At 43.4% G+C, this 13,133-nt stretch overlaps 1 protein-coding gene across 1 annotated transcript in view; it reads right to left on the bottom strand.

Moving 5' to 3' along the window:
- cUnh8orf34 (chromosome Un C8orf34 homolog) overlaps window positions 1-13,133 on the bottom strand; it is a gene marked incomplete at its 5' end in the record, with an annotated part of 83,802 nt that overhangs the window by 59,734 nt on the left and 10,935 nt on the right. Inside the window, 2 exon segments of the mRNA XM_084048416.1 lie at window positions 4,603-4,734; window positions 5,795-5,939. Coding sequence (XP_083904542.1) covers window positions 4,603-4,734; window positions 5,795-5,939 — 277 coding nt within the window.

Raw genomic sequence — 13,133 nt, 5'->3', positions numbered from 1 at the left:
AGTGACATTCCCGCCCGCCACCACAGAGTCACCTCGTTTCGATATTCCCATGGCAATGTGACCGTGATCAGAATCAGAACAGAGCGCAGATCAAACGTTTGGGAGAAAGGAAATGGCAAACGGAAAACGATCTTAATTCAATATGATTTGCAAACAGCCTGTATGTTGTTCCTGTTTGTCCAAACAGGAGAGACAGGACTGCAAAGTGGAGTGCAGTGCAGACACAGCATGCTTGCAGAATTGCTGTAAGTTAGTGTGAGTGGATGGGTTGAGTGGATAGGGGCCAGGGGCCAGCGGGTGTCCATCATTGTGTTTGATTAACTTTTCAAAATAGGTCAAGCAGGAGTAGGAAATGACCCAAATACTGCGTCACCACCCTCCTCTCATCCTCTGGCAAGCAGCATCCCTCAGTCTCTACATGATGTTTAATTCATGAATGGGAGGAACAGAGACATTATTTATAGAGGGAGAGGGCAAGAGGAAGAATCTCCTATAGGAACAGAGATACTGCATCCATAGCTAATGTCCTTATGCTGCTACAACATCGCTGCATTTGAATAAAACATCTAATGACACTGGCGGGCAACCATATGCCAAATTAATTTACTGGATGTCTTTGAAACAAGGGCTACAGTACACGCACGCATGAACGAGCGCACACGCACGCACACACACACACACACACACACACACACACACACACACACACACACACACACACACACACACACACACACACACACACACACACACACACACACACACACACACACACACACACACACAGTGTTCAACAGGAACCCCTTTGCTATTTTGGAGGGGGAAAAATGTATATGTGTGAAAATATACTTTACCATGAATTCACAATACTAGTTAAGATCAATTGTTATAAAACAATAATAATAATAACTAGAAAAAGTGCTCCTCGGAGCACAAGTCTCCGCCAGCAGACTTGTGTTGGGAATGTTGGGAATGTTCTAATTCTTATGTTCTAATTAGAACATGTTACTGTGTCATAGTAACATGACACAAGTGTCCTATCCGTGTCCTATCCGTCTGTTTTATCCAAACCTTAGTTGGATAAAACTGGTATCCCCACCTGGAGTTACTGTATAACTGTCCTATCCGTCCTGTCTGTATAAGTGTCCTATCCGTCCTGTCTGTATAAGTGTCCTATCCGTCCTGTCTGTATAAGTGTCCTATCCGTCCTGTCTGTATAAGTGTCCTATCCGTCCTGTCTGTATAAGTGTCCTATCCGTCCTGTCTGTATAAGTGTCCTATCCGTCCTGTCTGTATAAGTGTCCTATCCGTCCTGTCTGTATAAGTGTCCTATCCGTCCTGTCTGTATAAGTGTCCTATCCGTCCTGTCTGTATAAGTGTCCTATCCGTCCTGTCTGTGTAAGTGTCCTATCTAATTGTTACAGTATCCGCCATTTCTCAGCCATTTCGTGATTATTCCTGTCTTACCTCACTTTGAAAGAGGCAAAGACTCTTTCAAAGTGACACATGTATTTATAGCCCGTTATATGTCACTAGCCAATCAGATCACACTATTTCACCGTATTGTCAAGTGTCACGTGAGGCTCGACCAATGTTTGCTTGGCTGACGGAAAGTGAAAACGAACTCTCCTGGCGGAGACAATAATTTACAAAACACTCAAATCCTCAAATTAATCTGTGAAGCCATCAAAGTTGCAACGTCACTTGAAACACTTGAAAAACCAGAGGAATAACTCAAACTTCTCAACAGTCAACAGACATTGATGAGACAATCAGCTAAAGTTGGTGAGCTATTAGTTTGAAGTGTGATCCCTGCTCCTTCTCTCTATCAGCTACGGGTCCTTAGCTTGGCCAGAAAAATGTTGAAGACCCCTGCAGCATTACATGTACAGTATACATGTCTGAGTGATGTGTGCATGACATGTCAGGATAGGTGAAGAAGATAATAGGAATCACAGCTCTGATGTGTGTGCTGATGCCCCCCCCCACACACACACACACACACACACATTTTAACCATTTAGTGGTCCACACAAAGGAGAGCATACAAGGACAGTTAGGACACAAATATTAAAGGTGCAGGTGCAAGATTACATTCACAAGATCATGGCATATGTCTTCATGATACAATAAGTCATGTCACTCAGTACTCTATGGGTATAAGTAACAGCGTCTCCGCCATATGTGGCGGCTGCCAATTATAGCAGAGACAGCAAAATACTTTGCCAGCCTTTTTGCCGCCTTTTTGGGCATCCCCGGTTGTTGGAACCCTCTAACAACCAGTCTGTGGGTATGTCCTAGGCTGCCAAATATAAAAACAAATAGTCTGCACCTATAGCCCAGCTCTGAGATTGCATGTAGAAGTGGTTGGTATTTAATAACCTTGGTCATAAAAGCTTCCTCTAGGCTAGGATCAAAGGTGCATGCTATCTGTAATACAGACACTTCTCTGGACTCTTCATCAACTACAACAGCATCTGTATTAGCTGTATTAGCGGTCAAAGATGTAACACACACACACACACACACACACACACACACACACACACACACACACACACACACACACACACACACACACACACACACACACACACACACACACACACACACACAGTACTGTTTTGACAGAGGTTATTGCTGCTGCTGCTGCTGCTGTTGCTGCATTCTGCCTTCCTCCAACCTGCTCTAGGCTGCTTGGCACAGTGACAGCCATAAACAGAAAGCAAATATCTCTGCCAAGCTCAGGCTGGAGAATACTCTTACATTACCACTGGTTAGGAGAGCCTTCCAGGCAGCCCTCTAGCTGCAAGGCTCTGTGTGTTTGTAGAGCTGCTGCATCTACACAGCAGCTTAAGCGCTTAAGTGTTTATTGCTCAGCTTAAGTGTTAAGGATTCGATTCCTTTAGGACAAGCCATTACAGTATCAGTCAAATGGAACAACCGAGGGGCACAGTACATTAACCCAGGGCCGTACTGTACATGGATCAGTCTGGTCACAAAGTACTGATGAAGGATCTGTCATCATCAGAGGTGATTTGATAGAGGCAGGTCGGGGTGGGCATTTGCCTCCCAGATTGGCTAGCCCAGTTCTGATTATTTTTTTTATGGGAATTTTCAACTTAACTATATTAGACTAATTAACAAAATGATAAAATACATGTAATTGTGGTTCGTAGGATGTGCACAAAAAAAAGACAGTAGTTCAACTTGGCACATTTTTATTATTGGCATATAAGTGGCATTACTGTAAATATATATGGTTTCTTTTGTTTTTGTTTTCCTCATGGCAAAAACCTGCCCGCCCCCTGCTGGCAGAGGCTAACATCACTTATGGTTATCATTATCAGAGTAAAAGCATTTGAAACTTCCACAAATTCCACAAATTCATGAGATCCTTTTACTCTTATGCTGAATATTTAATTTATCTATGCTGCACACCTACACTATGGTAGAAATACATATGTAAGTATGTATTTTTAATGTGACTTGACTTGGATTCCTGTTTTGAATAGTATTTGGAATTCCCGTGGGGCAGTAAAATACAATTTCTAAAGATGTTCCACAATGCAGTACCTTTGTACGACAAAGTTTGTCTCTTTCTAAAGTGTTACTGTGTCTCCCTCTCTCTCTATCTCTCTATTTCATATCAGTGTGGTAAATGTAAATGGTGCATTTATATGGTAGCTTTATCCAAGGCACTTACCATTCACACACACATTCATACACCGATGGTGGAGGAAACCATGCAAGGCACCAACCGGCTCATCGGGAGCAATTAGGCGTTCAGGGTCTTACTCGAGGACGCCTTGACACTAACTCTGGGGGAGTCCGGGATCGAACTGGGAACCTTCCGGTTCCCAAGCGGCCTATCTACCTCCTGAGCCACTGCCGCCCGTGTGCTCTCAAGCACACACGCACGTGAGAGCACACACACACACACACACACAGATATGTGTGTGCACACGTGAGCGCACGCACACACGCACGTGAGAGCGCACGCACGCACGCACGCACGCACGCACGCACGCACGCACGCACGCACGCACGCACGCACGCACGCACGCACACACACACACACACACACACACACACACACACACACACACACACACACACAGACAGTGTCTCATCCTCACAGTCATTTCCTTATGACTGAAAGCAATGCCCTAACCGCAGCCTGGAATAGACCTAGGTTGGCAAAGACAGAGCACAATGTTGAATTATTAAAGTGGTCTATGACTCTCGGCCGCCTGTTCTCTCTCTTCTCCAAACCAGCATTCCCTGCCCCTCACTCCAAGATTATAACTATAACTATACCTAGTGGTTTCTAGGTATAGTTACGTTTTTATTTCAGCAGGCAAGTGTCCTTAATACAATGATAAACAACCATCAGAGAAATGTCATGAACTTGCATGTATCCTGAATTAAGACTGATTTGTCACAGCTGAGAAGATCTGGGTGGACCCCCCCCCCTTACGTTATTCGTTACCTCCCCCGTCTACTGATGAAAAAGAAACAGAATAAAGACAAATACAACAGTGTGGGAGGTAATGGTTGACAAAAGATACTACTCACAGGAAACTACTCAGAGCTACTCACAGGACTTGGACTCTGGTGAAGGAGGAGAGATGCTAGAGACAGCCAGGTCACTCTTGGATTTCTTGGGCTTCTTAGGGTGAATCTGCCAAGGTTTCTCATAGTTCCTGCTCTCCCTCCGGGTATTTTTGTTTTCTGCTGGGTGAGGCAATCACAGTATTCCTTTCAGCAGCAGAATGTACGTAGTGAATACATGAATATATACAGTATATTTTGTACTGTGCAACAGTACTGTCTGTTCTGTTGGTGATAATCCATGCAGTTATCAAAGAATTATGTGCGGAGGCCAATAGGCTCTATGCACAGCAGCCATTTCGGAGAAAAAGTGGGCCTCTTCTTACTTCCTTCACAGGTGTTACCAATGATACTAATGAAGGCTCTGTTCCATTCTGGTCAAACAGAGTCAGGGTGCTGATATTGTGCATGTTGGCTCACTAGAAATACTAGTGGGTCTCAAAGTGTGGTCCAGGGACCCTCATGGTTCCTTGAGAGGGTGTAATTTGTACACTCTCAGAGTTATGGGGGTCCTTGAAATTAAAAAGTTTGAGAACCACTGTGCTACACTAAATGGAACAGAGCCTTCATTAGTGTCATTGGTAACACCTGTGAAGGAAGCAAGGAAGGGGCCCAATTTCTGTCCAATATGGCTGCTGTGCAAAGAGCCTATTGCCTCCAAACAAACAAAAAGTGCATTGTTTTTCGATAACAGTGGGGCTTGGAGTGGATTGTGCCGCTTATACCAGGGCCACTTGTCAGTGATTAAAATGTGTTGTTGGCATTAGCTTTATCAGCCTTGGAATAAATGTTACCTTAATACTTAAGCAAGTGGGAGAACAACCTGCTGGCTGCATCATTCAGCTGACAATAGTCACATACTTTACCACAATATCAACACATTATGTTGTGTTCCGTCAACAGATTGAAAGCTAAATTGAAAGAAAATATGTTTTTTTAAGTATTTAAGGTGTGTGTGTGTGTGTGTGTGTGTGTGTGTGTGTGTGTGTGTGTGTGTGTGTGTGTGTGTGTGTATGGGTGTTTGTGCATGCGTCTGCAATGCATACAGCATTCTGTGCATACAGTGTGTGTGCGTGCGTGCGTGCGTGCGTGCGTGCGTGCGTGCGTGCGTGCGTGCGTTGCATACTGTATGTGCATATGTGTGAGTGTGCATGTGTGCTTAGCCTCCACTAATACCCACCTGCGGAGCTCTGTGCCCACAGAGCTGCGGAGCCCGACAGTGTTCTCTGCAGCTTGGTAGGGCTGACCTGTTTGGTCTGCAGGTGGTCGATAAGAAAAGGAATGGGCTGGTCTGGGGTCTCCGTTATTAGTTTGGTCATCAACTCCTACAGGAACAAAGCAAAACACAAGAGCCCTTATGCAGATGGCCACCAGGGCGAAGGCTGAAGAATAGGGCCGGCCTTGACTAAGAAAAGCCTAAGTCAACTAATAGTCATAGGATTTGTATGTCATGCCCCCCGCTTCCACCTAGCCTCTCTCTCTCTCTCTCTCTCCCTCCTGTCTGTTTCAGTGTCTGGGCATGGCTTCAGCTTGGGCGTTCTGCCCGCCCTGCTTGTTTGTCCGCCTGCCTTGCCTGCCCTCCTGCCCTCTCCATTCTCCTATCCTTGCCCCCCCCCCCCCCCCCCCTCTGTAGACGTTACTCTTGCCTCATCTCTGTGTTGTGCACTTTGAGTTCACCAGTCTGACCATAACGTTGCAGATCACCCAGTGCCAGGCAGTGCGTTTACATATTATAGGCTGCCAATTAGACTAATAAAAGCATAGAATAACTCTGTAATGTAATCATAAAACCTTACAAAGATTTAATATGAATAATAAAGTTAATATAAATTCTGACTATCTGAGGAGAAAACTGTTAAAGGTAGGGTACGTGATTTACTTTGGTTAAAATAAGTGTTAAATAGCTCTATATTCTGATAGTACTCATTGCTAGAGTGTCTGTTCAGTAAAAGGAGTCTCTCCAGCTCTTTATTAATAATATTCTGTTTACTAAAGAGCTGGAGAGACCCCTGTGACCTAACACACGCTCTGTAGCAATGATTTCCATCAGAATATAGTACTTTAACCTTTTTAACAACAACAAAATAAATTACCAAAAAATATCACTTACCCTACCTTTAAGCATATCAATAACAATAATGAAACAATAATTGATGGGAATTGTAAAATACTGATGATAGCACATCATATACAAATTACATTTTGGAAAGAAAGAAGACAGATATGGTATTTGAGAGAGTTTGACCTCACTGTACAATAGGAGTGACCTTTTTTTTTAAAACAAATATCCCATCAAGATCACCCAGTTGATGTTCCAACCAAGGTCATAGACGAATCGATTCATGAATTTAATCAACAAATCTGTAAAATGCGGTGGCAGCCCTAGTAAAGAGAAGAGTGGAGGAGTGTTTTTAACTGGAGAGAAGGTGGCTGAATGGAGAAGTACACAGAACAATTTAGAGGCTAATTGAAGGGGTGAGTTGAGATGGACTGATGGAGAATGCATAGAAAAAGCTGAGCGAGAGGTTGATGCAGGGAGAAAGATGGAGATGAAAGGAAGACAGGCTGGTAGGCAGAACAGTAACAGGTGCTGAGGGCAGAGGGCGTACCTCACGCTGCATGCTAATTTAAGAATCGTCAAATGCATGATGGGAGTTCGGCATCCGATTGTGCCAATCATGTCATCATACCTAATCATATTCAATTTCTTTTGCTAGGTAGGTAGGTATTAGCGTTCATGTGATGTACTGTAATGAATTTGTTCTCAATACCTAAATTGACATCAAATTCTCAATAGCACACACATTGAATTTGTGAAATAAAAGAAAATGAGAAAAAAGCTTTTATTGTTGTTCTTTGACCCATTGTGTGTGTGTGTGTGTGTGTGTGTGTGTGTGTGTGTGTGTGTGTGTGTGTGTGTGTGTGTGTGTGTGTGTGTGTGTGTGTGTGTGTGTGTGTGTGTGTGTGTTTTGGCAGGATATGGTATGGCATGGGACTGGCAGATTAGCTTCAGCTGACATCAGAATATGCACAGCAACACTGTGCATATGGGGGGGGGGTGTTTATGCACGTGCCCAGCACGCGTGGGTGTGTATATGCATGTGCCTTGCGACTTGCGTGTGGGTGGGTGCAGAAAAAATGCTAATCAGTTCATCACGTGGGATATGAATGGTAGGTAATGGTCTACATTTCGATACCACCTTTATCCATAGAGCTATAGTATATGATGTACATTTTATCCATTCACTAAGTACTCCACTCATAATCCCTGTGCGTTGCTACCTGCTACTCTTTGCCAGACCTTTACATTTTCCAAATTGCCCTGAACTTTTCTAGTCTCACGCTCTACTTTCTCACCATCAACCTGTTCTGCATTCATTGATTTTCAAAGATTTGTGAAAAGGAAAAAAGAATACATACATATTATTTGCCTATCATGACATGCACAAAACAGGGATGCCAGGTAAACTCGAAACTTCGAAAGTGGTTAAAATATATATTTTAGGATATAGAACTTGCCTGTGTATTGGGAAATAAGTGTGCACAAAGTACTGGTAGTAAATGTGTATAGCTAGCACACAGTTTGGGATCCATTGGTCTATGGTAGCTCACAGCATGTGAAAGGACATACTGTACGCAAGGAGCCATTGGAAATGTCTCTCGGGTCTACTGCTGTAGTTCACACTGACATGGACATAGAAACACAAAACTCTGGGACAATCAATTCATTGCAAACACTCTCTGCCCCTTGTATGACAATACGCACACTCTAGGGTAAAGAGTAGTAATTTGGCATTGCTAGAAAGTCTCCTTACATTGGAACGGAGCACACTAGGATTTCAAACAGACCTCTCTTCACACATCTGCAGTGGAAGTCTGTAGCACGCGCCTCACAATTATAAACCACTAACGACGCTGAGATGTAAAAGTTGTAATTGCTGCGTGGTAGCTCCAGGGCAATTAAACTAACCTAGCAACAGGAGGCCTATAAACAAAGGCTGTAATTTGGTCGATCATTCAGGAAGCCAAACTAGTAGTGCTCTGTTAAATATCCCAGTATTGCCAGGTCTTAAAAGTATTTGAGGGAAGGGTGTGTGTGTGTGTGTGTGTGTGTGTGTGTGTGTGTGTGTGTGTGTGTGTGTGTGTGTGTGTGTGTGTGTGTGTGTGTGTGTGTGTGTGTGTGTGTGTGTGTGTGTGTGTAGGAGAGAGTGACACAGGCAAAAGCCCAGTGTGGTGTTATGTGTGCTTTGTGCTGGGATTTGGGTGTTTACAATGTATGTATTATTTGTATGCATGCATGTGCAACTGACTCTGAATATGTTAAGACTACACATAGATACAGTAGGCAAGGCAAGATACAAAGGTAACAGGAGAAAAATACACTAATAAGTGTCTAAAACCCCGGTCTATAGGTGCGCACTAGAGGAAAGGCCATGGGGTCACTAAAATCTGTCAAGTTCATCCTGATATCTGCCTATTAGCCGTGTTGTGCAAGTTCAAACTTCACAAGAGTTTAGCTCAAAGTTCAGTTCACACAGATTAAAATGAATAAATTTTTAACTAAGATCCCAGTTCCAGATGAAGTAGTTCACATTCCTTTCCTATGAGCTGCTCTGAGTTATTCTTTCTAATTAGAAAGTCCCCCTATCCATCAATCCCCCGATAATTGCCACTGCCCACTTCCTAAACTAAATGAATGAAAAATGTTGCATTGGGATATCTTGTGTACAAAGTAGGGATGGAACAATAATCGTTATTAAATCGTGATAAAAAACACTCACAATAATCATTCACTAAAATCAGTAGGATTGATCCTCTATGGAGCCTTAATGTCACAGCTAATTCCAAGGCAATCCATCCAGTAGTTTTCAAGACATGGTGTTTGGGACCAAAGTGGTGGATGCACGGAGGGACGGACGGACAGACGGGCAGACGGACACAGCTAACTTAAAGCTATAAATACAGACCATGGTATACTGTACATCCTTTAGAATAGATAGCAGTCAAAGAGGGTTCAAGTGCGTATGGCTGTGTTTGCATGTTGCTCACGCCCTTAGTGTACACTGTACAGCATGTGTCGTGACTGCTTGTGTGCTGGCATATACTAATTGTACACATGCCATACCCAGATGCCAAACGCTGAATCATGAGCTTATATACTGTAACCATATAAAGTACCTGCATGTCCTTCACTATCCAAGTGAATCCAGTCTTCATTGGGACAAATCCTACCTTACGTACTGTGCCATTATGCATACTACGTTACATAAGTCATGATATAGTAATAGAGTATCGGACACTTTCACTTACTATGGTAATGAAGTGATTTGAATAATCTTTGAATGAATTTGGAAGTGTGAATTTGGGCCAATAGCTTCATGATGGTGGGTGTGTGTGTGTGTGTGTGTGTGTGTGTGTGTGTGTGTGTGTGTGTGTGTGTGTGTGTGTGTGTGTGTGTGTGTGTGTGTGTGTGTGTGTGTGTGTGTTGTTTGCGTGTTGTTTGCATATCTTCAATAGGCACTGCGCTCCTCGTGTGAATAGACGTGTTTTTCATGTCACGTAGGAAAAAGCTCAACATATTTCAACTCTTGTTGTGTGTGGGCGTGTGCATGAAACGAGCACGGACACAGCAGTTTCACGGGAGTGAGCGTGCTTGTCGTTGTCCTGTCAGACGTCCCTTCCAACCCGCTCTCCTCTCACTGAATATGAATTACTAGGCGCATCAATCGCTCCCTTTCAAATGGGTCTATTCACATGAGATGCACAGTGCTAGCCTCGCGTAGCCAGACTATATCACTGCGTGGATATGAGTCTGATGCTTCTATGAGGAAGTTTTTTTCCCCAAGGGGCGGGATCAAAACAATGGCTCTGGACACAATTGGTTAGACCCACAACCAACTACCAATTACAGTCTCCCATATTTGAATACTGGGCCCTGATTGGTCACCCCAGACTTCGGGAGCAGGAAATGGATTCACAACGGAGCGGTGCCAGACCCAAATCGCAGAGGGCACATTTTTTGCACTGGCAGATTTGTCTGGTCCCAGACTAGCACAGTGCGACTTCGCAGATCCAAGTGAGAATGCCGGTGTTGTCTTGCACCCCGGGTGAAACAAAGGCTGCTGTGATCACCTACAGTAGTGTAAAGACAGTGATAACCACTATTGCTTTTCTGTCTTATTATAGGCTGGTAATTAGAATAATACAGTTAGAATAAATCAATAATGAAGTAATAAACTTAAAAACAAAGAATGAGCCAATCATTTAATATGAATAATAAAAGGTAAGATACATTCTCACTAATGTATGTGGGGAGAAAGGTTGTATGCACACATCAAATAATGATGGTTAATGGTTGTTTTTTATCACCTCAGTAGCCCAATCTGACCGGCTGATAGATCAAAACGAGGTGCCAACCCCCTGATTTAAGCCTTCAGGTACAGACAAGCTGTCAGCCAAGAGACAACTGTGTGCCTAGCAGCTATGAAGGACTCCCCGCGGAGATGCTGACAACCATGACAGCACCGATACTCACTCATATCTCACATTCATACCAATCAGTACAGGAGGTGGAAATCTAAAAATCAGTATCACAACTGTATTTTAAAGATATTTCTTTGGCTTTTTCTGCCTTTATTGATAGTATAGTAGATTGACAGGAAATGGGGAGAGAGAGAGGGGGAGTGACATGCAGCAAAGGTCGTCGGGAACAGGATTCGAACCAGCGACATGCTGTCCGGCATTTCAGCCTAGGTGCAAGGACCGCAAGGCCAGTGATCCGGGCCAACTGCTTTAACTGGTCATAGAATATATCAAAGTTAGTCAAGTTACGGATTTGACAATTGTGTCTCTGTACAGACCTCCAGCAGCTCCACACCATTCACATCACTACTGCAGGCTGACACTAGTGCTTTTACCAAGCTGTGACTGGTCAGTGACTGCTGATTGCTAACTAGTTGGTGATTGCTCATGGCTGTGACATGTGCTGATAGAGGATATGCGTGTGACATCATCATCAAACCCGGAAGTTATGCAGGAATGCCTACTGAGTGTCAAAAAAATACTTTCTGGCCTTGACAGCCCATGCATCCAAACAGAAAAGTCATATCTGATTGCATTAAACAACATTAAACAATGTTAAACTCACTTTGCATGTTGCTTTGCCACTGCTTTGCCACTCGATGTGCCATTCACTTTAAGCATGCGCATATCCTCTATTGGCAGCTCTGGAATCCGCACCCACAGGATTTCACAGTCAGAACAGGCAACAAACAGTCAGAATACATTTAATACAGCAGTGACACAGAATTATGACCTGGGCTACACTTGCTTACTCCTTGGTCTGAACTGAACTTCAACAAACTCGCAAAGTGGACAGTGGGAGGGACTCGGAAATATGGAAGGAGGGAAGCAGGCATAATATGTCCGAATACGTGATAGTACGTTTTAAAGGTCATGTCAGCATGTTAGAGGGAATGGACACAGAGTGATCAAAAAAAAGTTGTTTAGCTCTTTAGCTGTTTAGCTACTTAAACCCTACACTTGATCGTATTCCAATGGGCTACACTAAAATATGTTTGCCGAAAATAGCCGATCTATAGAATAGCGATGCTAGGGTACAAGTGGTTTAAAAGTAGACAGAGTTGTTACAACTACATACGTTTGCCCCACCCATAGTCTTTCTATGTCACCCTGAGAGCCTTCATGCTACAGCTGAGCAGACAGCAGAGCTGTAGTTTCATGGTGGCTGCTCTGAGCTATGGCTGTCTAGATGAGAGCTGACAATGACTTCAGCTGCCTGCACACAACACTGACTCTGAACAAGGTTGCCAGACGTGATGTCTGTGTTTCATGTAAAATGGGATATCCGTCTTCCATTGACGCAAAGTCAAAAGGGAAATACATCAAAAAGTACAGCATTGGGAAATTGGAATTAACATGCTCAGTCACTATTCAGGTATATGTGTGTGTGTGTGTGTGTGTGTGTGTGTGTGTGTGTGTGTGTGTGTGTGTGTGTGTGTGTGTGTGTGTGTGTCCATGTGTTCCCTGGCCATGTGTGGCTTCCCACTTGGATGAAAGTGGTACATGTAGATGTTTTGTCTCCCACACGGGAGACCCGGGTTAAAATCCCAGGTGTAACAGTTGCAATTACCTCTCCATTGGGATAGGACATAAAACTTAGACTGCAGCTTTAAAAAAAAACTCAAAACTGTATTTCAGCCACTTTTTTCTCTCTATAAATCTGTCCTTGAATAAAAAAAAGTTACAAGGAGAAAGGGAAACTCTAGACACTGCCCCCAGTAACTCAGGCTAATGGCTCCAAATTGATTTACTGTTGGTGCTATTACAGTATGTGTCAATGAATAGTGAGTCACATAATGACTGATGAGTTATATGAGGTGAAATCTCTACAGTATGTCTGTTCTATGTTATTTGTATGTACTGTAAGTGATATCAGTGAGAAGATGATGGTGCAATATAGGTAATGAGCAGAGGATGAGTAGAGGGGGGGAGAGGTA

This window comes from Gymnoscopelus microlampas (genome assembly GCF_963454915.1).
Source record: "Gymnoscopelus microlampas genome assembly, chromosome: 22".
Classification (NCBI taxonomy): domain Eukaryota; kingdom Metazoa; phylum Chordata; class Actinopteri; order Myctophiformes; family Myctophidae; genus Gymnoscopelus; species Gymnoscopelus microlampas.
This window is presented reverse-complemented; position numbering and strand designations above follow the sequence as displayed.